Source organism: Tachyglossus aculeatus, chromosome 25, assembly GCF_015852505.1.
Source record: "Tachyglossus aculeatus isolate mTacAcu1 chromosome 25, mTacAcu1.pri, whole genome shotgun sequence".
NCBI classification, from domain to species: domain Eukaryota; kingdom Metazoa; phylum Chordata; class Mammalia; order Monotremata; family Tachyglossidae; genus Tachyglossus; species Tachyglossus aculeatus.
In genome coordinates this window covers 3,589,991-3,617,777 of record NC_052090.1, presented here as the reverse complement: position 1 = coordinate 3,617,777, position 27,787 = coordinate 3,589,991, and the positions used below count along the sequence as shown (strand labels likewise).

The following is a 27,787-nucleotide window of genomic DNA, read 5'->3' as shown; positions in this document are numbered from 1 at the left end:
GCAGGTTGGAGAAGCCAGATTTGAGAGGATCAAGGAGAGAATTGGAGGAGAGGAATTTGAGACAACAGGTGTAGTCAACTTGCTCAAGGAGTGTGGAGAGGAATGGTAGGAGGGAGGTGGGGCAATAACTGGAGGGAGCCATAGGTTTAAGGGAGGGGTTTTTTTAGGATGGGGAGACATATTTGCAGTGGGAAAGCAGTGGGGAAGAAGAGATTGGAGAGTGAATGGTTGAAGATGGCTGTTAGGAAGGGAAGAAGGGAAGGGGTGAGAGTTTTGATAAGGTGCAAAGAAATGGGGTGGGATGCTCAGGCAGAGGGAGTGGATTTTGAAAGGAGGCTGGAGATCTAGAGATACTACTGAGAATGATGGGAGAGTTGGAGGGGGCAGGAAGATGGAGCGGTTGAGATGGGGGCAGGGGTGATTTTAAAGCATTCATATCTGATGGTGTCAATTTTCTTAATAAAGTGGGTGGCCAGATCATTGGGGGCACATCATGGGGAAAGTGGGGGGGACAGGGGACCTGAGGAGGGAGTTAAATTTCGGCAACAACTGGCTAGGATGATGGGCTTGGATGTTAATTAGGGAGGAGAAATAATTTTGCCAAGAAAAGGAGATGGCAGAGCTAAAGCATGCAAGGATAAACTTGAAGTGGACAAAGTCTGCCTGATGTTCAGATATCCGCCAGCAATGCTCTGTGGCTCAAGCACAAGAGCGAAGGAGGAAGACTGTTTAGGTGATCCAGGGCTGGGGGTTAGTAGTATGAGATCGATGAAGGGATAGGGAAATGAGTAAGTTGAGTTCAGTAGTGAGGGTGGTGTTGAGAGTGTCTTTTTTGTCATCAAGGGAGGGTTTTTCATGTATGGAGGCTAAGTGGGGCATGATGCGTTGAGAAAATTGGATGGAGTCAAAATATCAGAGGTCTTTGTGGGGAAATAGTACATCATCATCATCAATCGTATTTATTGAGCGCTTACTATGTGCAGAGCACTGTACTAAGCACTTGGGAAGTACAAATTGGCAACATATAGAGACAGTCCCTACCCAACAGTGGGCTCACAGTCTAAAAGGGGGAGACAGAGAACAAAACCAAACATACTAACAAAATAAAATAAATAGAATAGATATGTACAAGTAAAATAAATAAATAAATAAATAAATAAATAGAGTAATAAATATGTACAAACATATATACATATATACAGGTGCTGTGGGGAAGGGAAGGAGGTAAGATGGGGGGATGGAGAGGGGGATGAGGGGGAGAGAAAGGAAGGGGCTCAGATTTAAGGGGAGGAGGTGTGAGGAAGAGGAGGCAGGTGAGGAAGTTGTGTTCACATAGAGGGATTTCAGAGTTGTTGAGGGTAGAGATTGTGCAGGAGATTGTGGGTAGAAATGATGAGAGATGGTGAGATCGAGTGTGTGTCCAAGTTGGTGAGTGGGTGAGTTGGGGTAGAGCAGGAGGTCAGCGGAGTTGAGGAGTGATAGAACGCAGTCAGCAGAAGGGTCATCAGGAGCATCTGTGTGGATATTGAAGCTCCCAAGGATCAATGTGGACATAAAGAGAGAAGGAATGTGAGAAGGGGATCAAAATTGTTAAAGTTGGAGGTGGGACCTGTGGGGCGGTAGATGACCCTTACTAGAATCTGGGAGGGGAAGATGAGTGGGGGCAGTGCAAGGGGAGGGGAGGTGTGGTGGGAGGGGAGGACCAGGATAGGCTGACAGGAGTGGGGGTGGAGGGGGTCCTGGTGGGTTCTGTGAGGTAAATGACAACAATAACAATTTAATCCGGTGAGGCCCAGAGGAGATGGTTGAATTGTCCTTAGGTCCTTGAGAATGAAGAGGCCAGGGACTAGGAGAGATGGTTGAATTGTCCTTGGGAGTTAACTGTCAATTGTCTTGAGAATGAAGAGTCCAGTGTTTGGGGGAACCCTGAGGAGGTGGTTGAATTGTTTTTGGGGAACTGGAAGTGAAGAGGGAATCTGGGCCCTTGTCACAAGGGGGTTAGGCAACCTCACCCTGATCTGACTGCAGGGAAAGAGGGAAGATGAGGAAAATGTGCTTCTCGGCTGCAGTTTGGGCGCGAAATATCCTATAGTCCTGGCGGGCAAGCAGATGGTAGGCAGGGGTTCCAATGACTGATGATGTAGTCAGGCCAAGGCCCTTCGGAGGAGAGATCTCAACATCCTCGGGCAGGTCTCTATCCCGGGCGATAGTCGATGGTCCGCGCTGGTTTGTGCCCCCTGGGCAGAGAGATCTCGGCCCGTGGTTCCTCAAACAAAGTATGTATAAAGTTGAACTCTTCTTCCTTTCATTTATTCATTCATTTAATCATAATTATTGAGCGCTTACTATGTGCAGAGCACTGTATTAAGCACTTTACATAACAATTTCTCCATCAAACTTTGTCATCATAGTTGACAGCACCACCTTCCTCCCTGCATTGCTGAAAACAGCAACGTGTCTGGGCCCAAGTTTGGTACTCCCATATCAGCCTCCTCGCTGGTCAGGGTAGGGACTGTCTCTATATGTTGCCAACTTGTACTTCCCAAGCACTTAGTACAGTGCTCTGCACTCAGTAAGCGCTCAATAAATGCGATTGATTGATTGATTGGTCACTGCGATCATCTTCTCCCCTTTCCAGAGCATACTTGACTCTGCAGCCCCAATCATTTTTCGAAAAGGAGGTTCTGCCCACATCTCTCTGCTCTTGGCAAGCCTCCAGTGGTTACCCATTCGTCTTCACATCCAACAGAAACTCCTGACCACTGGTTTTGTGACACTCCATCTTATCTTGCTCTTGCCCGTCTGTTTCTTCTCACACTGCTCCCACTGTCGCTTCCTCTCAAGCTCACCTCTCTAGGTCTCGTCCTCCTCTCCTGCCTTTCCCCCACCATTGTTGACACCATCCCCCCTGCCTGGAACTCACTCCACCTTCAGATCCGCCGGGAGGAGGGCGAGGGGATTCCCTAGGGTCTGCAACAACGAGAAGTATGGGATTTAAATGGGAAGAGGGAAAATAATAATAGTAAAGAAAAATAATGATGATATTCGTTAAGCACTGTTCTAAGCGCTGGGGTAGATACAAGCTAATCGGGTCGGACACAGTCTCTGCCCCGCATGGGGCTCACAGTCTTCATCCCCATTTTACAGCTGAGGTAACTGTGGCACAGAGAAGTGAAGTGACTTGCTGAAAGTCACCCAGCAGGCAAGTGGAGGACCAGGATTAGAACTCAGGTCCTTCTGGCACCCAGGCCCGTACTCCATCCACTAGGCCGTGCTGCTTCCCGTGGGTATGGAAGAAGCCAGGTTTAATCTGCACTGGCCCTGGCTCTTCGGGGCACCGCGACCAGACTGCTGAGCTCGCGACTCAGAGCCCCAGAACCTCACAAAAAGGGAACAAAGCCATCTCAGGATAGTCTCGCTTTAGTTACGTCCAAAGGAATTTCTCTGGCTATACACAGCTTAGCTGTCCCCCCAGCTGAGAAGGAACAACGCAGCCCCCGCTCCCTAAATAGAGGCATTTCGGCCCCTCCAGGCCCCTCCGGACAGTTCACCAAAAGCAGAGCAGAGGCTGGAATGAACAGCAGCCATACACATTAAGCCCTGAAAGGAAGGTGATGCGATGCGGCGTCTGCGGCGGTGTTGTTTCTGAATCATGGTGATATCTGGGGCAGTGCTACACAGAGACAAGGCCCTTCTTCGGGCAAGAGACTCCCTCTCCTCCCAGCAAGCCTTCACCACCTCCCCAGCCAACTGGACACTTCCCCCCACCCCGCACACGACACCCCCCACCCCAAACACATCCAGTGGTTCTGCTGTTAACCACTGAGTTGCCTCTGGACCTCCATCTCTCCCAAAATGCTCTTACCTAAGGTTACATGATGCTTCCCTCCCCTCACCCCCAATGTGATGGCTATGGTCTTAATGCTGTTTGTCCTAAATCATCTAATAATCCTCCTCATCTTGCCTTTCATTCCCCAAAGTGTGCAGTAAATACACCAAATAGACGGGTGTGCCCTTAAAGGGGGTCATTGCCCCACTGGGAAGTAGACCCAAAACAGCACTCTGGAGGTGAGGGCTACGGGACAGAAGGAAACTTAACAGCTGGGGTGTGCGGTTTACTTCATTCATTCAGTAGTAACCATCTGGGATATACTGTGTTCAGAGCTCTGGGAAGGAAACAATGACAGTAATCCAGGCCTAGCCGTGCCCTGTACTTGGGAAGGCGGTGGAGAAGCTGCGGAGTTGGGGGGGGGGGGGGGGGGGGGGGGGGGGGGCTTGTCTTCTTAAACCGCACATCTGTACCTCTCCCCAGAGTCCCCACACGTAGTCAGGTAAGGGAGAAGGGGAATGCAGGGGAGATATTTTCCAGTAGTTTAGCAGTCCAAATGTCCATTTTGCGGTACGTCGGACTTTATCGTTAATGACAGTTTGAAGGATCAGTTCAACTCTCTACTCTAGATGAAATCAGTTATGCCCTAAGGTTGATTTCTTGGAGGCTGTATTTGCTCCCATCAGTAGCACATCTGCCCCAAGTGCTTAGTACAATGCCCTGCCCACAGTGAACACTCAGTAAATACCACTGATGATGATGAACAGAGATCGAAAAATTATACAAGGCTCTGACTAGTCTCAAAAGACCAAACACCTTCGGGGCAGGGACCACACCTTTTATTTGTATTGTTCTCTCCCAAGCATCTTCAGTTAACTCTGTTGTACTCTCCCAAACACTTAGTACAGTGCTCTGCACACAGAATGTGCTCAATAAATGCCACTGCAAGTCCCATTATAATCTGCACTCATTGAACGAATGAATGAGTGAAGGAGCAGTTTAAAGCCTATCATAGCTTACTTCATTATGGAGGTTTAATTATGAAAATAATAAGAATAATATAAAGTTGATAATAATGGTGTTTGTTAAGCACTTACTGTGTGTCAAGTACTGTTCTAAGCACTGGGGTAGATACAAGCTAATGAGGTTGGACACCGTCCCCGTTCCGTATGGGGCCCACAGTCTTAGTCCCCTTTTTTTGAACTTAGACACAGGGAATTTGTGACTTGCCCAAGGTCACACAGCTGACAAATGGCAGAAGTTAGTATTGTACTCACATTGTAATGGGATGAAGAAATGGAGGTAGAGGGAGAAAGAGAGATGGAAAGAAAAGGATAGGAGGAGGGAGAGAGACAGCCGGGGTGGGGAGGGGGCGGGTGGGGAGAGAATGAATTTACTGATGGTTGTTTTCATTTGGGATGAGGGGAGGGCAGGTACCAGAGTTGTAAAGCCCCCTGCCTGTGGTCTCACCTTAATAAGAATAATTGTAGAATTTATTAAACACTTATTATGTGCCAAGCACTGTATTAAGTGTTGAGGTAAAATACAAGATAATTAGGTGAGAAACAGTCTCTGTCCCACATGGGGCTCGCAGTCCAAATAGGAGGGAGACCGGGTACTGCATGCCCATTTTACAGATGAGGTAACTAAGGCACAGAGCAGAAAAGTGACTTACCCAGGGTCACGCAGGAGCAAGTTAGCAGACTGGGATTAGAAGCCAGGCCCTCTGACCGCCAGGTTCTTGCCAAAGGGTCACATGGTTGCACCTGCACTTTTTCTCCTTCTCCTCTTCCTCCTCCCCTGCCTGCTGTTGCCACTTAGCTGCCCTGGACCTGGTCTGCATTTCAGGTGCCATTCTCTCTTTCTCGAGCACCCTTGGGGATAATAATAATAATAATGGCATTTATTAAGCGCTTACTATGTGCAAAGCACTGTTCTGAGCGCTGGGGAGGTTACAAGGTGATCAGGTTGTCCCACAGGGGGCTCACGGCCTTAATCCCAATTTTACAGATGAGGCAATTGAGGCACAGAGAAGTGAAGTGACTTGCCCAGAGTCACACAGCTGACAATTGGCGGGGCCGGGATTAGAACCCATGACCCCTGACTCCAAAGCCTGCACTCTTTCCACTGAGCCACGTTGTTTCTCGATTGCTATGTGATAGCAATAACAGTATAATCGGATGATACCTGGAGGAGATGGTTGAATTGTCCTTGGGCCATTCGGTGCGAAAAGTCCAATGAGTAGGTGGGCCCGGGGGCTCCAGCTGAATTGCCTTTGCGGGGAGTGGAGAGGGGGAGTCCAGTATTCGATGTAGTAAGGACGCCCAGAGCTGAGAAGCTGCATGGCTCCGTGGAAAGAGCCCGGGCTTTGGAGTCAGAGGTCATGGGTTCAAATCCCGGCTCCTCCACTTGTCAGCTGTGTGACTTTGGGCAAGTCACTTCACTTCTCTGGGCCTCAGTTACCTCATCTGTAAAATGGGGATGAAGACTGTGAGCGCCCCGTGGGACAATCTGATCACCTTGTTAACCTCCCCAGCGCTTAGAACAGTGCTTTGCACATAGTAAGCGCTTAATAAATGCTATCATTATTCCAACTTATACTTCCCAAGTGCTTAGTACAGTGCTCTGCACACAGTAAGCACTCAATAAATACATTTGAATGAATGAAAACAGATCCCCACCCTCACCCCATGAGGTTTCCCTGGCTGTTGGCCGCACGGCTGGGGGCTGCTCTGAACCCCCTCCCTGACACTCCTCTGCTTCTTGCTGATCGATCCATCAGTCAATCAGTCAGTGGTAGAGAAGCAGTCTAGCCTAGTGGAAAGAACGACCCTGGGCAAGTCACTTCCCTTCTGTGCCTCTATCTGCTCATCTGTAAAATGGGGATTCAGTGCCTCTTCTCCCTCCTACTTAGAATGGGAGCCCAAATAGGGCAGGTTCTGTGTCCTACCTGATTATCTTATATCTGATCACCTTGTAACCTCCCCAGTGCTTAGAACAGTGCTTTGCACATAGTAAGTGCTTAATAAATGCCATTATTATTATTACCCCACTCATCCATTCATTCATTCAATCGTATTTATTGAGTGTTTACTGTGTGCAGAGCACTGTACTAAGCGGTGTACTAAATGCCATCATCATTATTATTATTATATGGTCACCATTTGTCTGCTGTGCGATCTTGGGCAAATTGCTTCACTCCTCTGTGCCTCAGTTACCTCATCTGTAAAATGGGGATTGAGACTAAGCCCCATTTGGGATTGAGACTGTGTTCAACCCAATTTGCTTATATCTACCTCAGCATTTAGTACCACCTGTTACATAGCGAGCACTTAACAAATACCTTAACAATTGTTATTATTATTATTATTATATACTCTCCTATTTATTTTAATATGTCTCCCGCAAAGACTGTAAACCCCTGGTGAGAAGGGATCGCGTTTACCAACTCTATTGTGGAGTACTTTCCCAAATACATAGTACAGTCAGTCGGTCAGTCAGTCGTATTTATTGAACGCTTACTGTGTGCAGAGGACTGTACCGAGTGCTTGGGAGAGTACAATATAACAATATAGCAGACACATTCCCTGGCCACGGCCAGTTTGCAGTCTAGTACAGTGCTCTGTGCACAGTAAGCACTCAATATCATTGATTGATTGATAATAATAATAATAATAATAATGTCAGCATTTGCTAAGCGCTTACTATGTGCAAAGCACTGTTCTAAGCGCTGGGGGAGATACAAGGTAATCAGGTTGTCCCATCTGGGGCTCACAGTCTTAATCCCCATTTTACAGATGAGGTAACTGAGGCACCGAGGAGTTAAGTGACTTGCCCAAAGTCACACAGCTGACAAGTGGCGGAGCCGGGATTAGAACCACTGAGTCACGCTGCACCCTAATGTTGGACTAGCCCTCCGGCAAACGTTCCATACCAGTGCATCAGAAAGCATTAGCCAAAGATATTGCTTTCTTGGGTTGTTGTTGGCCATTTGCAGCCAAACAGCTCTCCTCTCCTGCAGTGTGGACATTCAGAAAATATTCACCAAGGATCGGGAAACTGGAATTAATTTCTTCACCAAGGAGGTGGTTCACAAATGAAGCTGCACAGCCTAAAACATCAGTGGGTTTTAGTAGCTATAGTTTATGAATGAGCAGTATATAATAAATTAGAATGTAGAGGGGAAAGTCCGGGCTGGTAAATTGTCTATTCCCAAATATTAGGACCAGTGCCATGGAAGTTTTCTCCAAGCATTTTTTATCGACACTAGCCGAGTCACAGGGGATGGATCTGACTTAGTAATGACAGCTTGGCTTAGTGAAAAGAGCATGGGCTGAGCCCACTGTTGGGTAGGGACTGTCTCTATATGTTGCCAATTTGTACTTCCCAAGTGCTTAGTACAGTGCTCTGCACATAGTAAGCACTCAATAAATACGATTGATGATGATGATTGATGAGTCAGAGAGCATGGGTTCTAATCCCACCTCTGCCACTTCTCTCCTGTGGGACCTTGGGCTAGCCACTTAACTTCTCTGTGCCTCAGTACAATATGCATCTGTAAAATGGGAATTAAGACTGTGAGTCCCACGTGGGAAAACCTGATTACCTTGTATCTACCCCAGTGCTTAGAACAGTGCTTGGCACCTAATAAGTGCTTAACTGATACCATCATTATCATTTTTACTTATGAATTCAACTTCCTCTTAAATCATATTTCCTGAAAAAATAGGGTAAATCGCAATCTTTATAGCAAGCCTGTCTACTTGTCTTGCTTTGTTTTGTTGTCTGTCTCCCCCCTTCTAGACTGTGAGCCCATTGTTGGGTAGGGATTGTCTCTGTTGCTGAATTGTACTTTCCAAGTGCTTAGTACAGTGCTCTGCACACAGTAAGTGCTCAATAAATACGATTGAATGAACGAATGAATGAATGAAACCATCAAGATTTCATACTTTTCTCCCAGAAAAACTAAGACAACTGCAAAGTGCTCTGGCACAATAACACCAACAGCCCTTATGGAACGCAAGTACCAAACGCTCAGTCCAACAGCGAAATCAAGATTGGTTGTGCTGAATGAACGAATGTCACCGTGAAAATGAACATGGTTTCTAGCAACGAAGCGGTTACTTGCAACCAAGCAAGACTTGAATCTCAGTCAGTTTATCAAATAGTAGTATTTACTGTGCACTCTCCCTGTGAAGAACATAGTGCTAAGCATTGGGGAGCGTATAATAGAATTAGTATACATGGTAGATCTTACTATCCTGCAGAGACAGACACGTGAATAAATGACACATGAAGGAAGTAATAGAGCATGTAAGAGATCAATCAGGGGTATTTAGTGAGTGCTTACTAGGTGCAGAGCTCGGGTTTGAGGTGCTTGGGATAATGCAATAAAGTTGGTAGTTGTGATCCTGGCCCAGAGGGAGCTTACAGTCTGCAGGAAATATACTTAAAGTACAGTGGGAGGGTATCAGTGCTGAAGTACTTAGGTGGCAGTTGGGGCAATAAAATGTGAGAAAATTAGCGGTTATTCTGGGAGGGCTTTGTGGAGGAGATGTGATCCCCAGCGCTTAGAACAGTGCTCTGCACATAGTAAGCGCTTCACAAATACCATCATTATTATTTCAGAAGGACTTTTTAGAGGGGCTGTTGGCTACGAAGGGAGAGGGAGTTCCAGTTCTTGAATGTCCAGGAGCAAAGTCCTAAGCACTTGGGAGAACACAATAAAATTAATAGACATGATTCATTCATTCACTTATTGAATGCTTACTGTGCGCAGAGCACCGTACTAAGCGTTTGGGAGAGGACAGTACAGTAGTAAACAGACACATTCCCTGCCCACAATGAGCTTACAGTCTAGGGGGGATCCTTAGGTTACAATCTAAAGGAGATTAGAAGTCACAGACCCTTTAATAAATTACAGTTTAGGAGGAAGTTATAGTCAGCCTAAGTGGTGTGGAAAGGCTCAAGTGGGGTGGTTTAAAGTGGGGAGATGTGAGTTGAATTGGGGAAGGGTTGTGAAGATGGGGAAATCCGGGGGGGCGAAGGATGTGAAGGCCATGAGTAAGAGGCAGTGTGTGAGCAGGTTGGCTGGAAGGAATGAGGAGAGTAGGGCGTGTAATGAAAGAGAATGGATAAATAAGTACGAGGAAGAGAGGTGTGTAAGTGGCTTAGAGCCAATGTTCAGGAGTTTCTGCTTCATGTGGAAAGGAATGAATGACCATGCTCCCATGGTTTACGAGGAGTGGGGAGAGGCGTGTGGAACATCATTTTAGAAGACTGATTTGGGCCAATGAGTGAAGTATGGGTCAAGAGATCAGAGACTGATTGGCGATCAGGATACGGAGATTGCAGGGGAGAAGATGGTAACTGCTCTGATTCCCTTTGCTTGTTGTATACTCTGGACTAATTATGAAAAATCTTCAGTTGAATAAACCTAGCTCTGAATTTCCCAAAGATTCCGACCAAACAATTTCATGGGATTCAGTATTTTCCATGAGTTCGAGTACAGAGCTCTGTGTGGCTTTACTGTAAAACAGATTGAGAGGGCTCCTTCCTCCTCCCTCCTCCTCCACCCTGCTAGCGGCTCAAAAAAAATCTACAGAAACGCCTGCCGGTTCCAAGGAAATTTCACATAACCTTAGTTTGACCAAATCCCATTGTCTTTTACCTTGCCGTCCCTTCCGCCCCACCCCTGGGATAGAGGAGATGAGATATCTCCCCCACCTGTAGGCTATAGACGGGTACCCATGCCCCATCCCCAGGATGGAGAGGGAGACCCCTTCCCCACCATCCGGATAGAGACAGGGGACCCCTGCCCTACCCCTGGGGAAATAAATAATAGTAATAATGATGGCATTTGTTAAGTGTTCACTATGTGCCAAGCACTGTTCTAAGCGCTGGAGTAAGTATTGGGTAATTAGGTTGTTCCAGTGAGGCTCACAGTCTTAATCCCCATTTTACAGATGAGGTAACTGAGGCACAAAGAAGTCACGTGACTTGCCCAGAGTCACATAGCTGATCAGTGGCAGAGCCGGGATTAGAACCCATGACCTCTGACACCCAAGTCCGTTCTCTTTCCACTCAGCCATGCTGCCTCTCTGGATTAGAAGGGGATCCCTACCCCAACCCACAGATAAGGATGGGGACCTTGCCCTTTTTCGGGGGGCCTCTGATAGCCCTTGTGAAACACCATTCAGATGTAGAGAGCGAACACTTGGGGCGAGCGGGCCGCCGGCAGAGGCGGAGAAGCCCCAGGAAAAGCTGAAAGGAAAAACCTCCTAGAAAGCAGAGGACACTCACGGCGCCCCTGGGGTCCTGCCCATTGTGGGGATGAGCCAGAGTCGGGCAGCGGCCAGGCAAGGTGGTGGGGAAGGAGGAGGAGGAAGGCCTGGGAGAGGAGGGCTCAGGGGAGAAAAAACAGGAGGCGGAAGGCCTGGGGGATGGGGGAGCAGGGTTGGGGCAGGAGGAAGAGGAGGAGGAAGGCACAGGGGAGGAGGACGGGTGGGGGAAGGAGAGGCAGGAGGAGGGAGGAAGAAGGCCTGGGCAGGAGGAGGACCTGGGGGAGGAGGAGGAGGGCGGCCCTCACGCCCCTGCCCCCCAGGAGCATGTCCCTCCTGCTTCGATCCTCATGCAGCGGCCAAGGCCGAGCCCGAGGGGGCAACGACCTCTCCAAAGCGCCGGGCCCCCCGGGAGCCGCGCTCAGGAAGGGCGAGGGGAAGGTTGGGCCGAGGGTCCCACAGGGGAATTCGGGGGGCCGGAAGTGGAGGCAGGGGCGTGGAGAGGAAGGCCGGGGAAGTGTTTGCCCAGCCCTCATTTCGGTCAGGCCTTGTGCAAACAGAGCGAGGCCTGCAGGAAGCAGCGGCCTGGGCCGAGCACACTCAGGCGCTGGCGGGGGGCACATTCCAACCGATGAGGAAAGAATTCCAGAGCAAACACAATCAGTGCACTTAATTAGCAGGTCTGTGGCCCTGGCCAACACCGCCCAAATGTCCGGGGTGCCCCTAGGAGCCAGGGTTTGAAGGCACCTACCCTCACCCCATGACTTCTCTTGAGGGGACGGGCGTTGAGTACTTACTGTGTGTGGAGCCCTGTACTAAGTACTTGGGAGCGTACAGTAGAACAGAGTTGGTAGTCACGTTCCCTGCCCACAAGCAACTTGCAGTCTAGAGGGAGACAGATCTCATCTATCTCACCACTAACCTCTGGCCTACATTCCCAACTCTGGCCTGGACGCCCTCCCTCTTTGTTTCCGACAGATTATCACTCTCCTCGCCTTCAAAACCTTATTGAAGATACATCTGCTCCAAGAGGCCTTGCCTAAGTCCTCCTTTCCTGTTTTCCCTCTCCTCTGTGCCTCACCACTTGGATATGCACCCTTTATTCATCTCTCCCTCAGCCCCACAACACTTAGGTACACAGCTGTAATTTATTGATTTATATTGATTTATTATTATTGATTTATTGATTTATATTAATGGCCATCTCCCCCTCTAGCCTGTAAGCTCACTGTCGGCAGGGAACGTGTCCACCAACTCACTCTCCTTAGTCCAGTGCCCTGCACCCAGTAAGCACTCAATAAATATGATTAATTGCTTGACGTTGATATAAAGAAATTACAGATACGTGCATAAGTGCTGCGGTGCTAAGGGAGGTGTGAATAAAGGGTGCAAATCCAAGGGCAAGGGTGACTTAGAAGAGAATGGCAGTAGAGGAAATGAGGGCTTAAAAAGGAGACGAACAACGTGACTATTCTTTGAGCACTTTGGGCCTTTACAAGATTGTGGTTAGAAACTTGCCTATTACAGTAGTTGCTCTGTGCTTGGGTGAAACTTTGCAGACTCACTCTTGAAGTGTGAATCCGCCACATAGAGTATTGTTGTGGCCCAGTGGGTCACTAGCCCTCTCTAGACTGTAAGCTCATTGTGGGCGGGGAACACATCTGCCAACTCTGTTTTATCGTTCCGTTCTCTCCCAAGTGCTTAGTAAAGTGTTCAGCACACAAGAAGCCCTCAATAAACACCACTGATTGAGACACGTGTCAAAGCTTTTCAGAATGTCTCTGGACACAGTTGGTTTGCCACAGCTTCTTAGCTGCCCTATCTGTTATGCCATTTGCCAGCCAAGAAAGAAAGGAACACGACATTGAACTTTCTCACTTGAATGTCATGGCTCTCTAAAGATGTTATTTCTCAGGTACTTGGATGTTATCCAAGGGGGCTAAGCAAGGGGGCATTCATTCTGGGAAAGGGGCTAAACTTCAAGGAGGGGAGGGAGCATTGGAAAGAGCATGGCCCTGGGAGTCAGAAGGTCATGGGTTCTAATCCCAGCTCTGCCACTCGTCTGCTGTGTGACCTTGGATAAATCACTTGACTTCCCTGGGCCTCAGTTCCCTCATTTGTAAAATGGGGATTGAGATTGAGAGCCTAACATGGGACGGGGACCGTGTCCACCCTGATTTGATTGTATCCACCCCAGGGCTTAGAACAGTGCCTGGCCCATAATAAGCACTTAATAAGTACCATAATTATTATAGCAGAGCAGGGCTCCAGAGAAGGTGGGACTGGGGACATAATGAGAGATGTTGACAGAAACACCCGCAGCAGTGAAGGGATGAACACAGACACATTCGGGCTGTTGAAGGAGATGAGCAGACTCATACAGAGACAGGGGGAAAGGAGTCAAGACTTAGCGGAGACCTGGTTCAACACTTTTGAGGGCTGGGCCCGGGCGTAGTAGCAGGAGAGCTGATATCTCAGGTGCCTCAAGGAAGAGCTGGGTTGGGTAGGGCAGGGAGTGGTGAGCACCCCTGTCTCTCCTGCTGGGTTTAAGTATTCTATAGGCTAATTTAGGAAAAGAAAAGAAAAGCCGTCTTAACTCCCAAAACTCTGGTTTTGTACACTTCCTCGAATTTTAAATGGCCAGTCTGTGGTGGTGTTGGTTTTTTGTTGTTGTTGTTACACTCTTCTAAAATCCCCCCCCCCCCCCCCCTTAAGCAGGGGTGGAGAGTTCAGGGTTAAGTATCCCACTTTCAAAAGATGTGCAACTTGGTTAGCCTTGAGTGACCAGCTGGGAGCAGCATTATTTATGTGGGCAATTTTATAAGAACAGTAGTAATAATCATAATAATAATGATGGTATTTGTTAAGCGCTTACTATGTGCCCAGCACTGTTCCAAGCACGAGGGTAGATATAAGGTAATCAGGTTGTCCCACATGGGGCTCACAGTCTTAATCCCCAATTTACAGATGAGTAAACTGTAACTGAGTCCCAGAGAAGTTGTGACTTTCCCAAAATCACACATCTGATAAGTGGCGGAGCTGGGATTAGAACCCACGACCTCTGGCTCCCAAGCTCGGGCTCTTTCTATCAAGCCCCTCTGCTTCTCTTGTACATGGGGCTCTTCTCAAATTTGGAATTCTTGGACAAAACAACAGGGCTGATGAGGGCCGGTGAAAACCCAGTCCAAAGATTCTGACCTTGGAAGTGTGAGAGGAGCCCCCTGGGAAGCCGGGACCATGTTCACAGACCTGGGCCTACATCATTACGTGCTGGGTCTTGTTTTCTTGGCGGCGTGTCTGAGATGGTTTGGCTCAGATGTGAGAATGGAGGGAAGCACAAGGCTCTTGCATGGCCTTCACCTCGGGTTCAAGTGGGCCCAGCGGCCTCAGAAGTGACTCCTCCAAACCCTCCTTCAGTTTCAGGATCGCCTAGTCCATTCCTGTTAACCTTTAGCGTCTCATTGTGTCCCAAATTCAAGCTTTACCTGCACTAACTACACTAATAATATAATTATTATGACATCTTTTAGGTCATCTTTTGGTGTGTGTTTTTCCCCCATGGGACTGTAAATAAGTAACTGGATTACACAATGGGGAAGAGAAAGAGTATTTACCTTTCCATACAAAAAGTGTTGACTTTTCAAACTGAGCAGTATGTTCTGAAATGAATTGTTTTGTGTTGTAGAACTGGGAAAAGGGGAGATTGGACATCTCCAGGCTCTTTCTTCACCTGGTCCTGAAGGAGCTCTTTTTCTAGTTTTCCAGAGTTTTGGTTTTCTGGCTTTTAGAGCCTTCTTTCCAGAAGCTGATCTTGGTAGGGTCCAAGAGCCCGTCTCTCTCAGAGTCCGAGTGGCCAGTGCCCTTTTCAGCCCTGCTCCCTCCCCCTGCTGCCACTGCCCTGGCCCGGTGACCACGGGTAACCAGAATCCCACTTTCTGGAAGATCACCATGGATTTTTTATGTTCAGGCCTTCAGTCACGGATTCCAAGCACACGGACCTACCTTGACAGAGCGGGAAGAGGGTGAAACGCCAAGGATAAATAGAATAAACACTGTCTGATGATGGAACGTAAAACTGCAGACTAGGGAAAACGGCTACACAAGTTTGGACAGCCCGAGGCTCTCTTGCTGGAATCCCCCGTCCACTCTGAATGCACTCGGGCTCATTCCTAAGCAACTGTGACAATTTCAGTGGGCGTGCGAGTTATACGTGAATTTCCTTTTGGACCGTTTGGGTTTTATTTTATTTTATTTTTAAGATGGGTCCAACTTCAACTGTCTTGGGATCTGAGAGTATCGATGAACAGTTGTCTGCTAGCCGTTAGCCACTCGTGACTGCTTGCGGCTCTCGTTCATAGAAATGGAGAATATTCAGAGTCCTTTGAAGGTCATTTTGCCTACAGTTAACATTTTTAACCTGATTTTTGGTGGCCTGTATTGATGACAGGCGGATGACTAAAGCATTGGAAATGTAATTAGCATATTGGGTAAAAATGATCTTTTTAAAAATCACATTGGGCCAAGGAATATGTCTGCTTCCCTGTCCTGCTGTGTTTTCATGAAGGTTTTGTTAGCTATTCAGATTTCTAAATCCCTTGTAAACTTCCTAGAAATAGATTCGCCCATTTTTGAATAACAAGGAGACACAAAGAGAGTTTTGAATTGTAAAGGTCTGTGCATTCTGCAAGCGTAAAGCACTATCCCATCCCGAGAATGAAAGAGAAAAATCTCTGTATGGCTTCTTGTGGTCCTAATGGAGAGGGAGATGTTTTTGAACCATTGGAAGAGGAAGTGTCTTCTGTATTATTGTAGTATTCTGCATGCAGTAAGCGCTCAGTAAATGCCATCGATGGAGAGATTGGCAAATGATGACTGAGCCATTGGGAACTAGGAAGTCTAACGGGAGAGGAGTAAGCTTCTTGTGGACAGTGAACGTGTCTACCAACTCTGTTATAATGTACTCTCCCAAGCGCTTAGTCCAGTGCTCAGTACACAGTGCTCAGCTGACAAATCTATCAATCAGTTGTATTTTTTGAGTGCTTACATACAGCAAAGCACTGGGCTAAGCGCTTGAGTTGGTAAACACGTTCCCTGCCCACAGCGAGCTAACCGTCTAGATGGGAAGACAGACCTGAATGTCAATAAATAAATTATGGATTTTTATATAAGTGCTGTGGGGGTGAGGAGGGGTGAATGAAGGGAGCAAATCCAAGTGCAAAGGTGACACAGAAGGGAGTGGAAGAAGAGGAAGTAAGGGCTTTGTTAGGGCAAGCCTCTTGGAGGAAATGTGCTTTTAATAAAGTTTTAAAGGTGGGGAGAGTGATGGTCTGCCATAGATAATATTCTTCACTGCAGTACGTAGACGGGGCTCCGTGTTCCACTAAGGTGTCCTGCGGACATTCTCTGCAGATGTCTTCATCCTCCGGGAGACTGACGGCGACCCACCTTCGTGGTTCGGAGGCCCCCTTTTCAGTGCCCTAGCTTGTCGGAGTGAGTTGAGAGAGCAGCAGACGATCGATCGTCAGTGTAGCAGCACTTGGCTCCAAGCCTGGCTGCTGGAGTCCAGACTGTCCTTCGGCAGTCCCCGCTACCCTGGGATCGAGGCCGTGAAATGATATTGCTTGCTTCCCGGCTGCGTCCAGCCGGTCTGGATTTGGTAGGCAGAGATCTGTCCAGGTATAGCTGTATTCTGCCTGGCACATAGTAAACGCTATACCCATTACATACAAACACCATTCTTCTTCTTCTTATTATTATTATTACTATTCTGGCAGAATTAAGTAGTCTAGTCTCACTTCCTAGTCATTGTTGCATTCACAAAGCACTTATTTTGGTAAGTATTGGGTGAATAACAAGATAACCAGACTGGGGCTCCCATTCTCTCTCAACCCCTTTTTAAAGATGAGGAAACTGAGGCCCAGAGAGCACACAGTAAGTACCATTGATTGGCTTTGATTTGCCCAAAAGTCACACAGCGGATCCGTGGCAGCGTTGGGTCTCGAACCCCAGGTCTCCCAACTCCCAACCCTGGGCTCTCTCCCCGAGGCCACGCTCCTCGCCATCTACCTTGACCCGTCTAAGCCCGGTTGGAGGGCAACTGCGTATTTTCCATTCTTTTTGCTGAACCAGAGCCCAGTTCCTAGAGAAAGGAGAAAAAACAACTATTTCTGACCGGAACGGCTCCACTCCTGGGTAACTGAATGAGGGTCCCAATTGTGTCTGCTCCGGGTGGGCAGGGGACCGTGTCTTTCATCTCTGTTGGATTGGATTCTCCCAAGTGCCCAGTCCAGCGCACTGCACTCCGCTCCATAAAAAACGGTGAATCGATTGCTCCCAAGGCTGCACCTACTTCTCCATCCCATCAGTCAGTCAGTCATATCTATTGAGTGCTTACTGTGTGCGGAGTACTGTACTAAGTGCTTGGGAGAGTGCAGTATAACTAAATAGATACAACCCCTGCCCACAACAAGCTTACAGTCTGGGAGGGCGGGAGACAGACAGTAATAGAAATAAATGATTACAGATATGGATGTAAGTGCTGTGGGGCTGAGAAGGGAGGGACAATCATTCATTCATTCATTCAGTCGTATTTATTGAGTGCTTACTGTGTGCAGAGCACTGTACTAAGCGCTTGGGAAGTACAAGTTGGCAACATATAGAGACGGTCCCTACCCAACAGTGGGCTCACAGTCTGGAAGGGGGAGACAGAGAACAAAACAAAACATATTAACAAAATAAAATAAATAGAATAGATATGTACAAGTAAAATAAATAGAGTAATAAATATGTACAAACATATATATATACAGGTGCTGTGGGGAAGGGAAGGAGGTAAGACGGGGGGGATGGAGAGGAGGGGGAGGGGGAGAGGAAGGAGGGGGCTCAGTCTGGGAAGGCCTCCTGGAGGAGGTGAGCTCTCAGTAGGGCCTTGAAGGGAGGAAGAGAGCTAGCTTGGCAGATGTGCGGAGGGAGGGCATTCCAGGCCAGGGGGAAGACGTGGGCCGGGGGTCGACGGCGGGACAGGCGAGAACAAGGCACGGTGAGGAGATTAGCGGCAGAGGAACGGAGGGTGCGGGCTGGGCTGTAGAAGGAGAGAAGGGAGGTGAGGTAGGAGGGGTGATGGACAGCCTTGAAGCCAAGGGTGAGGAGTTTCTGCCTGATGCGTAGGTTGATTGGTAGCCACCGGAGATTTTTGAGGAGGGGAGTTACATGCCCAGAGCGTTTCTGGACAAAGGCAGTCCGGGCAGCGGTGTGAATTATGGATTGAAGAGGGGAGAGACAGGAGGATGGGAGATCGGAGAGGAGGCTGATACAGTAATCCAGACGGGATAGGATAAGAGCAATCGACAGCCCCTGTGGGCTTTCAGCCAAGAAGCAGAGTGGAAAGCAGCTGCTGAGTGACCTTGAGGAAGTCACTTCACTTATTTGGGCCTCAGGTCCCTCCTCTGTGAAATGAGGATTAAGATTGCGGCCCCAGATGGGACAGGGACTTCGTCCAACCTGATCAGCTTGTATCTCCCCCAGCCGTTGGGACAGTGCCTGGCACTTAGTAATCACCTAACAAATACCATAAAATAAAAGGAGCAGCGTGGCTCAGTGGAAAGAGCACAGGCTTTGGAGTCAGAAGTCATGGGTTCAAATCCCGGCTCCACCACTTGTCAGCTGTGTGACTTTGGACAGGTCACTTAACTTCTCTGGTCCTCAGTTACCTCATCTGTAAAATGGAGATTAAGACTGTGAGCCCCCTGTGGGACAACCTGATCACTTTGTAACCTCCCCAGCGCTTAGAACAGTTCTTTGCACATAGTAAGCGCTTAATAATTGCCATCAAAAAAAAAAAAAGGAGGATCTAGATGGCTCAGAGCAGCCCACTGCTGCTCCTGGAAAAGCAGCTGAAGTCCCAGCCCCACTCTGGCAGGGCCGATTCCCTCCCATCCCTGCTATTCCCGAAGGTCAACTACAGAGCTTTCTAACAGGAAGGCTCCTCCTACCTCGGTCCCCCCAATGCCACCTGGCAATCTGCCTGAGTCAGAGTAGCAGGATTGGTAGTAGTGTCGGCAATCTGCCTTGCCCTGACTTAATAATGATGGCTTTTGTTAAGTGCTTACTATGTGCCAAACACTGCTCTAAGAGCTGGGGGGGATAAAAGGTAATCAGGTTGTCCCACATTGGGCTCACAGTCTTAATTCCCATTTTACAGAGGAGGTAACTGAGGCCCAGAGAAGTGAAGTGCCTTGCCCAAAGTCACACAGCAGACAAGCGGCGGAGCTGGGATCAGAACCCATGACCTCTGACTCCCAACCCCGGGCTCTTTCCACTGAGCCACACTCAGTGGCTTGCCCCCTTTGCTCTTCCCCCATCCCAGCCCCAGCACTTATGTTCAAATCTGTCATTTTATTTATATGTATTGATGTCTGTCTCCCCTACTCTAGACTGTAAGCTCCCCGTGGGCAGGGAATGTCACTGTTTATTGTTGTATTGTACTTTGCCAAGCGCTTAGTACAGTGCTGTGCGCACAGTAAGTGCTCAATAAATACGATTGAATGAATGGGGGAAGGGAGCGGAGGGGTTGGGGAGGGGAACCAGGCCGCAGTGGAGGCAGGGCAGGGGCGACTCCCCAGTTAATGGGCAGGGAAGTGTCTACCAACTCTATTATACTGTACTTTCCTAAGTGCTTAGTACAGTGCTCTGCACACAGTAAACACCCAATAAATATGATTGATTGATTGAGAAGCAGCTTGGCCTAGTGGAAAGAGCACTGGCCAGAGAGTCAGAAGGACCTGGGTTCTAATTCCGAGTCCACCACTTGTCATCTGTGTGACCTTAGGAAAGACACTTAAATTCTCTGTGCCTCAGTTATCTCATCTGTAAAACGGGGATCAGGACTGTGAGCCCATGTGGGACGTGGACTGTGTCCAAACTTATTAGTACAGTGCCTGGCACGTAGTACGCATTTTACAAATACCATTTAAAAAAAATTAAAGTAAGTTACAGGTAGGGGAAACACCAGAGTTTAACAGATTCCATTATTATCATTACTATTATTAAGTCCAAAATAGGAAAGGTATATAGAACTTTATTAAGACAGTTTGTGACTTTTCACTTCTGCATCAGAACATCCTTCCTATGAATGGGACACAATTTGCATGTACTTGGTGGTAGTCTACTGATAAAATATGCCCTCACAAGTGTGGCATTGTTTTTCATTGATCTTTTCTCAGCCAGTTTAGTTTGAGGAAGCCATATCTGTTGTGTTTGACTTACTTACACAGATAAGGGATCGATCTTCTTACCAAAGGGTGGGTGTTTTTCAGCAGCTGTTCCCATTGGCCAACTCTTACTAGAAATTAAAAGTGTTTCAACATTTCTCCGTGCCTCGGTGCCTAAAAAAGTTACTTGAAAAGGCCGTATCTCTTTCTTCTTTCCTTTCTCCAAACCCAAGTCCCAATCTATTTTTAAGTGACGACAGAGCCCTCTTCACTGCTGGATTTTTGTGTCGTCATCTAACAAAGATCCAAGTGTTACCCTTTTTATTAGCGGCAGAGCATTCACAACCCCAAAGCACTTAGATCCCTAAAGGCCCGGGAATACAGGTGATCGGAGGGTGAAGTCCATGGCTGGACAAATCACCTTTCGAGGTCAATCAATCAATCAATCAATCAATCGTATTTATTGAGCGCTTACTGTGTGCAGAGCACTGTACTAAGCGCTTGGGAAGTACAAATTGGCAACACATAGAGACAGTCCCTACCCAACAGTGGGCTCACAGTCTAAAAGAGGTCTGCCACCCGCAGACCTTGAAAGACAAAAGGAGGTTAGAGGGGGAGAGAAAAGGGGGTCCATATTTCAACCCACCCGCTCACCCCGAACCCGTAGAGCAATTCTGTTGGCACGGGCATGGTGGATGGCGGAGGGTAGCACAGCCAGGCTGCAGATGCTAACCAGACAGAGGGCTATAAAAGCCTTACCCGCCCCTCCCATACACACCACCCCACCTTCAGCCTCCCCAACTTCCCTCTGCCGTTGGCCTGACCTTTGCTCACCTCCCTAAACAGCCCGGCGGGGGGATGTGGGGAAAAACTATGGAAGGAGCAATCCTGAGGGGTCAGGTAGCTCTCCACCTTATTGGTTCCTTATTGCACTGACAGATTCAGTGCAAGCTCCACAAGAGCAGGGCACGTGTCTGCTAATTCTACTGCCCTCTCCCAAGCGCTTACCACAGTACTCTGCACAGAATTAGCACTCAGTAGATACCATGAATCGGGCCAATGAATTGATCACTGCTTCTTAGAGGCGCCTGATTCACCTGTCTATACATGGACTTTGTCTCAGTTTGCTCTCTTTCATACCCCGTCATGGAGGAGAAACGTATCGGCAGGTTCAAGAGGGGTTTGGAAAGAGCGATGCTCTGGGAATCAGGAGACCTGGGATCTGATCCCTGTTCTGCCTGTAGCTGGCAAAGAGTGCCCGTGAAATGAGCCCTCCACCCCTGCCACCAACTCTCTGAGTGCAATTTAGTTCCCCAGCAGGCATACGACTGGCAGGGATCAGAGAGGGCAAGTGGTGTGGGACAAGCCACTAGCACTAGAATCAATTTCTCTGTTTAGGTTCTGCGTTCTGAAATCCCAGGACCAAAGCTCACCCTTCATTATTTTTTTGTTAAGCGATTACTATGTGTCAGGTCCTGGGGTAGGTACAAGTTAATCAGGTTGGATGCAGTCCCTGTCCCACCTGGGGCTCGCAGTCAAAGTAGCAAGGAGAACAGGTACTGAATCTTCATTTAACATTTCAGGAAACCGAGGCAACAGAGCACAGCAAGGAGTTGGCGGAGCCAGGATTAGAACCCAGGCCCTTTGAATCCTAAGCCCGGGTTCTTTCCACTAGGCCAACCCGCTTCCTCGGTATCTATCAGGGAGCTCAGTGGATTAGAGCAAAATGTTGAAGTGACGGGTTGGATCCCTGTACGGGCCACTTATTTTCGTATCCTATATTCCTCCATTTCCCCTATCTGGAATTTGTTTCTGTGGTTGTCTTCCCCCAGTAAACTGTAAACCCCTTGAAGGCAGGGGTGGTGTCTGTGAACTCTATTGTATTGTACTATCCCAAATGCTCATCACAGTGCCCTGCACAAAGTAATTGCGCAATAAATGCCATCGATTACTTGATTGGTTCTCCATCATTGATAACTCCGTTCACTGGATAAATCTCCTGATGAGCAATCCATAGTGGGTTACTAGAGAGGAAAACTAGAGGTATCGAGGCAAAACTCGGAATACTCGATGGTTTCAGAGATGTTTTGTTGGAAACAGTCGGACTGGGTCGGCTGTTTATCAGATCCAGGGATGACATCCGATACTCCAAAGCATCCCTCTTCTTTCTCGATTTCCTCATCGATCTTGGGACACGCTCTGGTGTGGCTCAATCTCACAAGCCTCTTTGCACTGCGCATAGTAAGCACTCAGAAAATACCTTTGAGTTGTTGACTGACTCCTTGATAAGGCATCCCCGGTTTCACAAATTATTTATGGTAATCAGATGAAGGTTCTTTTTCCTGGTTTCTAAGTTTTTACAGCTCACTTACGGAATCACTCCATTTACCTCTGTCACTTAAAAAAAAATTTGTGTAAACAAATTCACTAACTAATCATCTGGACAATATCTTTGTATTTTCCTCAAAATTCCAAACCAAGTTGGGTTAGCGTGGTTTCTAGCATTAATATCAGGACTCTAGAACAGACGTTCTGCAGTAATACTGGTATGAAAATGTTTCCGCTCTTGGGGAAAGGAAAGTGAAACAGAAATTAGCCACACAGGGGAGGTAGCGCCAGTCCTGGTATAACTACTCGGCTGAAATTCGGAATGGAATCAACCTAATATTCCCAGTGTCATTCCATTCCATTTCAGGTTCTCTGGCACAAGTGGCATAATAGTAATAATTCATTATGGTATTTGTTAAGTGCTCACTAGGTGCCAAGCAGTGTTCTAAGCACGGAGGTGGATAAAAGTTAATCAGATCAGTCATAGTCCCTGTCCCACATGAGGCTCACAGTCTAAGTAGGAGGGCGGGTAGGTATTGCTTCCCCATTTTCCAGGTGAGGAAACTGAGGCACAGAGATGTTAGGTGCTTTGCCCTAGGTCAAACAGCGGGCAAGTGGCAGAGGCAGGATTAGAACCCAGGTCCTTTGATTCCCAGGCCACTTGGCCACACTGCTACCCATCTTTCTTTATATTGCATTGTGATTTCCAGAAGAGCCCATCCTGCTTCAGGAGAACATCGTCTGTCCATCTTCTTCTTCCTCCCTCCGCCCCTCCCTTCCCATCTTGCTCTTTTTACCCTTCCAGGAGGGGAAAATAGCCGCCGGTCCTCAGAGGAGAAGAGGCTCATTTTTGCATCTCTGGGTCCCTGCGTTTTATCCTAGGTTACAAACGGCCCGAAAACGGGATTTGATTCTGGTGTGAAATCTTTCTCTTTATCTCCTCCATTTCTCAGTTGCTGACCTTTGCCTGGCAGGAACAGGTGCACTTGGGTCGCTCCTTGGCCCTGCGGGTGTTGGTTTCCATAAATACGGGCCCAGCCCCTCCTCCCCCTTCCTCTTAGCCCTGGCCCTGGCCCTGGCTATCAGTGCAGATAGGGAGTGGCCCTACCGAATTACCCTCATTAGCAGCCGCTGACCTCTGGTGCTTTGCAGGTGGGTAATCACTGACTAACAGGGAAGGAAGGGGGCAGAGGGAAGGAGGGAATTTGATAAGTTTCCTTGACGGTGTCAGGAATGTGTGCTGAAGCTGGGCTTGCCTCGCTCTCCCCTCCTCTCACCCCCTACTCCCTCTCTGTCCACCCAACCCCGACTCCAAGGCACCTTAAGTCCCTTGGCCCACCCAAAAGGGGTCAATCAATCAGTGGCATTTATTGTGCCTTACGCAGAGCACTGTACTAAGCACTCAGGAGAGTACAACAAGCAGCATGGCGGAGTGGAGAGAGCACAGGTCTGAGTCAGAAGGTCATGGGTTCTAATCCCTGCTCCACCACTTGTCCGCTGTGTGACCTGGGGCAAGTCACTGCACCGCTCTGTGCCTCGGTGACCTCATATCTGAAATGGAGATTGAGACTGTGAGCCCCACTTGGGACCAGGACTGCGTCCAACCCGACAGTACCTGGCACATAGTAAGTGCTTAACGACTACCACTGTTATTATTATTACAACAGAGTTGGTAGCCATGTTCGTTACCCACAAGGAGTTTACAAGCAAGAAGGGGTCAGGATATAGCCCTGATCATGGCCCTACCACCAAGTCCTCTCACCCCTTGATTCTCACTCTGCCCTTGCAGCTCATCTCAGCTTCCCTTCTTCGAGAGGAAGGATAAGAGAGAAAAAAGAAATTGCTCCATACAGTGTACTTTCCAGGCCTTTTTTTTTAAGAGACTATTTTCCACCCCCTTACAAGTAGATAGCAGTGATTTCCTGTTCTACAGATGAAGAAATGAGACTTCCAGTTTCCTACAATACCCTGAGGGGAAAGTCAGTAGCCACAAGCTGTCCTGAATGAAATAGCTCTTTTCCCCTAGGGTCTCTGAACTTGGGTCTTAGGACACAAAAACAGGGAATCCTCCCTAGTAGCCCTCTTTCCAAGTCAGGTCAAGTGTTTATTGAGCACTTAACTGTGCAGAGTACTGTATTTAGCGCCTGGGAGAGTACAGTATAACAATATAACAGACACATTCCCTGCCCATAATAATGATGATGGCATTCGTTAAGCGCTTACTCTGTGCCATGCACTGTACTAAGCGCTAAGGATGATACAAGCAAATCGAGTTGGACCCAATCCCGGTCCCATGTGGGTCTCACGGTCTCAATCCCCATTTTACAGATGAGATAAATGAGGCACAGAGAAGTGATTTGCCCAAGGTCACACAACAGACAAGTGGTGGAACCAGGACTGGAACCCATGACCTTCCGACTCCCAGTCCCGGGTTCTATCCACTATGCTACGCTGCTTCTCAGTGAGCTTACAGTCTAGTTTCAAACTAGAACTAACATGTTCTGCCTCTGGTCATGCAATGATTTATCAGTCAGTCAATTAGTGGTATTTATTGAGTGCTTACTGTGTGCAGAGTATCGTGCTAAGTGATTGGAAGACATAATTGAGAGAAGCAGAGTGGCTCAGTGGAAAGAGCACGGGCTTTGGATTCAGGGGTCATGGGTTTATATCCCAGCTCCACCAGTTGTCAGCTGTGTGACTTCGGGCAAGTCACTTAACTTCTCTGTGCCTCAGTTCCCTCATCTGTAAAATGGGGATTAAGACTGTGAGCCCCACATGGGACAACCTGATCACCTTGTATCCCCCCAGCGCTTAGAACAGTGTTTTGCACATAGTAAGTGCTTAACAAATATCATCATTATTATTCTTATTTTTATTAGAACTAATAATAATAATTGTGGTATCTGTTAAGTGCTTACTATGTGCCAGGCACTGTAGCAATCGCTGGGGTAGACAAGCGCTTTGTTCAGTGCTCTGCACACAGTAAGTGCTCAGTAAATACGATTGAATGAATACAAGGTAATCAGATTGGACACAGTCCCCGTCCCACATAAGGCTCACAATCCCCATCCCCATTTTCCAGATGAGAGAACTGAGGCACAGAGAAGTGAAGTAACTTGCCCAAGGTCACACAGCAGACAAGTGGCAGAGCTGGGATTAAAACCCAGGTCCTTCTAACTCCCAGGCCTGGGCTCTCTCCGTTATGTCACGCCCAATGGATAGATTTCAAGACAGTAAACCAGGCAGAAATGTTCACTGCCCCCCAGAGAGCTTCCGGACCCTCTGAAATGACTTGAAACCCGCGGTGTCCTCGGCAAATAGCCGCCTCTTGCTCACTTGTGCTCTCCCAAGCGATTTGCACGCAGTAAGCCCTTAATAGATGCGATTGAATGAACGAATGACTTGGTCTCCTTGGTCGGGTCTTGCAGGTGTGAGAGCTGCGGTGCCGTCTTCCACGCCGAGTGCAAGGTGAAATCCGTCCCCTGCCCCCGGTGTGTCCGCCGAGAGCTGCAGAAGAAGCAGAAGTCCTTCTGGAGGAGGCTGAACATGGACGATGCTTTCGAGGAGTCCTGCAACATGTTCGAGCTGTCCTACGCCAACACATGACTGGCGGCCGGCCGAGGCGGCGGAGGGAGCCGCCCACTGAGCCGATCGCTTTCGAATTGCTTCTTAGCCAACCGGACGGATGCTTTAGGAAGAGGACGTCTTGGGCTCGGCCGATCTTGTCTGAAAGCCGGAGGGGCTTGAAAACCTCCAAGAGTCCAACACGTTTGAACGAGATGCTCAGCTGCGCCGTCTAAAGCGAAATGTTTACACACAGCTGCTTTTCAGCTCCTGGATTTCTTTAGCCACCCTCCCTCCCCACCGTAGGCAGAAACAGTCCCTGCCGATGGGGTCGTTTATGCGGGTTTTTGTTTTCCTTTGGTGGAGAGTAGCTTTGCCACAGAACATCTCTGTCACGAGGTGGGGGTCCCCATCCTGGAATTTCCTGGGCAGTTCCCCAAATTCCAGGGCTCGCCCTAGGGTCTGCCGGGATTCTTTCCCATCCCACTTCCAGATCAGCCTCTCCAGTCCCTCTTTCTGTGGCCTCGCCGGGTCCCCACCGAAGGGGCCGTCAACCCGATGGCATATCCCATTCGGTGGGGACTTGGACCCACTTGCTAGGCCTGCCAGCAGAGCGGGTCTTCTGCCTCGAGGCCTAGTGGGAAGAGCAGCAGGCACCTTTCTCAAAACAACAGCGAAGACTTTGTCACTGAGAATAGAAGAGATTTCCACGAAAAACTGTTTTCAGGTCTGTTTACTCAAGAGTATCCCACAGGGACAGGGGCTCTCTATCGTAATGTAATTTAGAGTCTTTTTCCGTGGGAAGTGCGGTTTTCAAAGTGCCTGGGTCTTCAAAGCAGGTGAATTACTTATAATCAGATTAGACCTGACCTGGGAGGAAGTATCCGCGTTTTACTCCCCGCTGCATCTAATAGCCTGGCTAATAATGCGTTGCCCCAGGAACGTACGCTATACAAAGACGATTTCTTCCAGGAGAATCGGCCACCCTGGCCACTTTCTCTGGGATGTGCTTTCTCTCGATGTCAGGCGAGGAATGGTAGCCGCAATCAGCCTCCACTTCGGTCATCCGTCAGAGCAAATCAATTCCGCTTTCACGTTTGGGGAAGAGAAAATTTGTGAACGAGCCTACTTCGCAGTAGAGAGAGTGAGAGCCTAGTCAAACAGCCTTAGTGCGGGATTTTCCAAGATGGGGATGAAAAAACAACAAAGTTAGGGATGCCAGCTAGCAGAGTAAAAGCTGTTTATGAAAATAAGGAGAATAAAATAAATCGATGAAGCACTTTGCTGCTGGCTCCTAAGATGGGTTTCCCACCATGGGGTCATTGGAAGGGCCAGCGTAGCCTGTCCAGAGGGCTGGGTCAGCCGGTAGCCCACCAGCAGGCTTCCGTGCTGTTGTGAGGGCTCACTATCCCTACACCGGCTAAACCCATTTACCCTGGAGCAGAATTCCCAATAGAAGGCATTAGCTGGGGCCCCGACCACTGTGCGATTATGCCTTTATCCCCTCTGTCCCATCCCCTTTTTGCTGCAGTTGGGGGTCCCCACATTTCCATCTCTCCACCTCAGAGGCATCACAT

At 48.4% G+C, this 27,787-nt stretch overlaps 1 protein-coding gene across 3 annotated transcripts in view; it reads left to right on the top strand.

The window, feature by feature from the left end:
• PLEKHM3 (pleckstrin homology domain containing M3) overlaps positions 1-27,493 on the top strand; it is a 131,616-nt gene extending 104,123 nt beyond the window's left edge. For all 3 annotated transcript variants that reach the window (XM_038766591.1, XM_038766592.1, XM_038766590.1), the window contains one exon: positions 26,075-27,493. In XM_038766591.1, coding sequence (XP_038622519.1) covers positions 26,075-26,252 — 178 coding nt within the window. In that variant the 3' untranslated portion in view covers positions 26,253-27,493. The remainder of the gene's footprint in view (positions 1-26,074) is intronic.
• Positions 27,494-27,787: the final 294 nt, after the last annotated feature.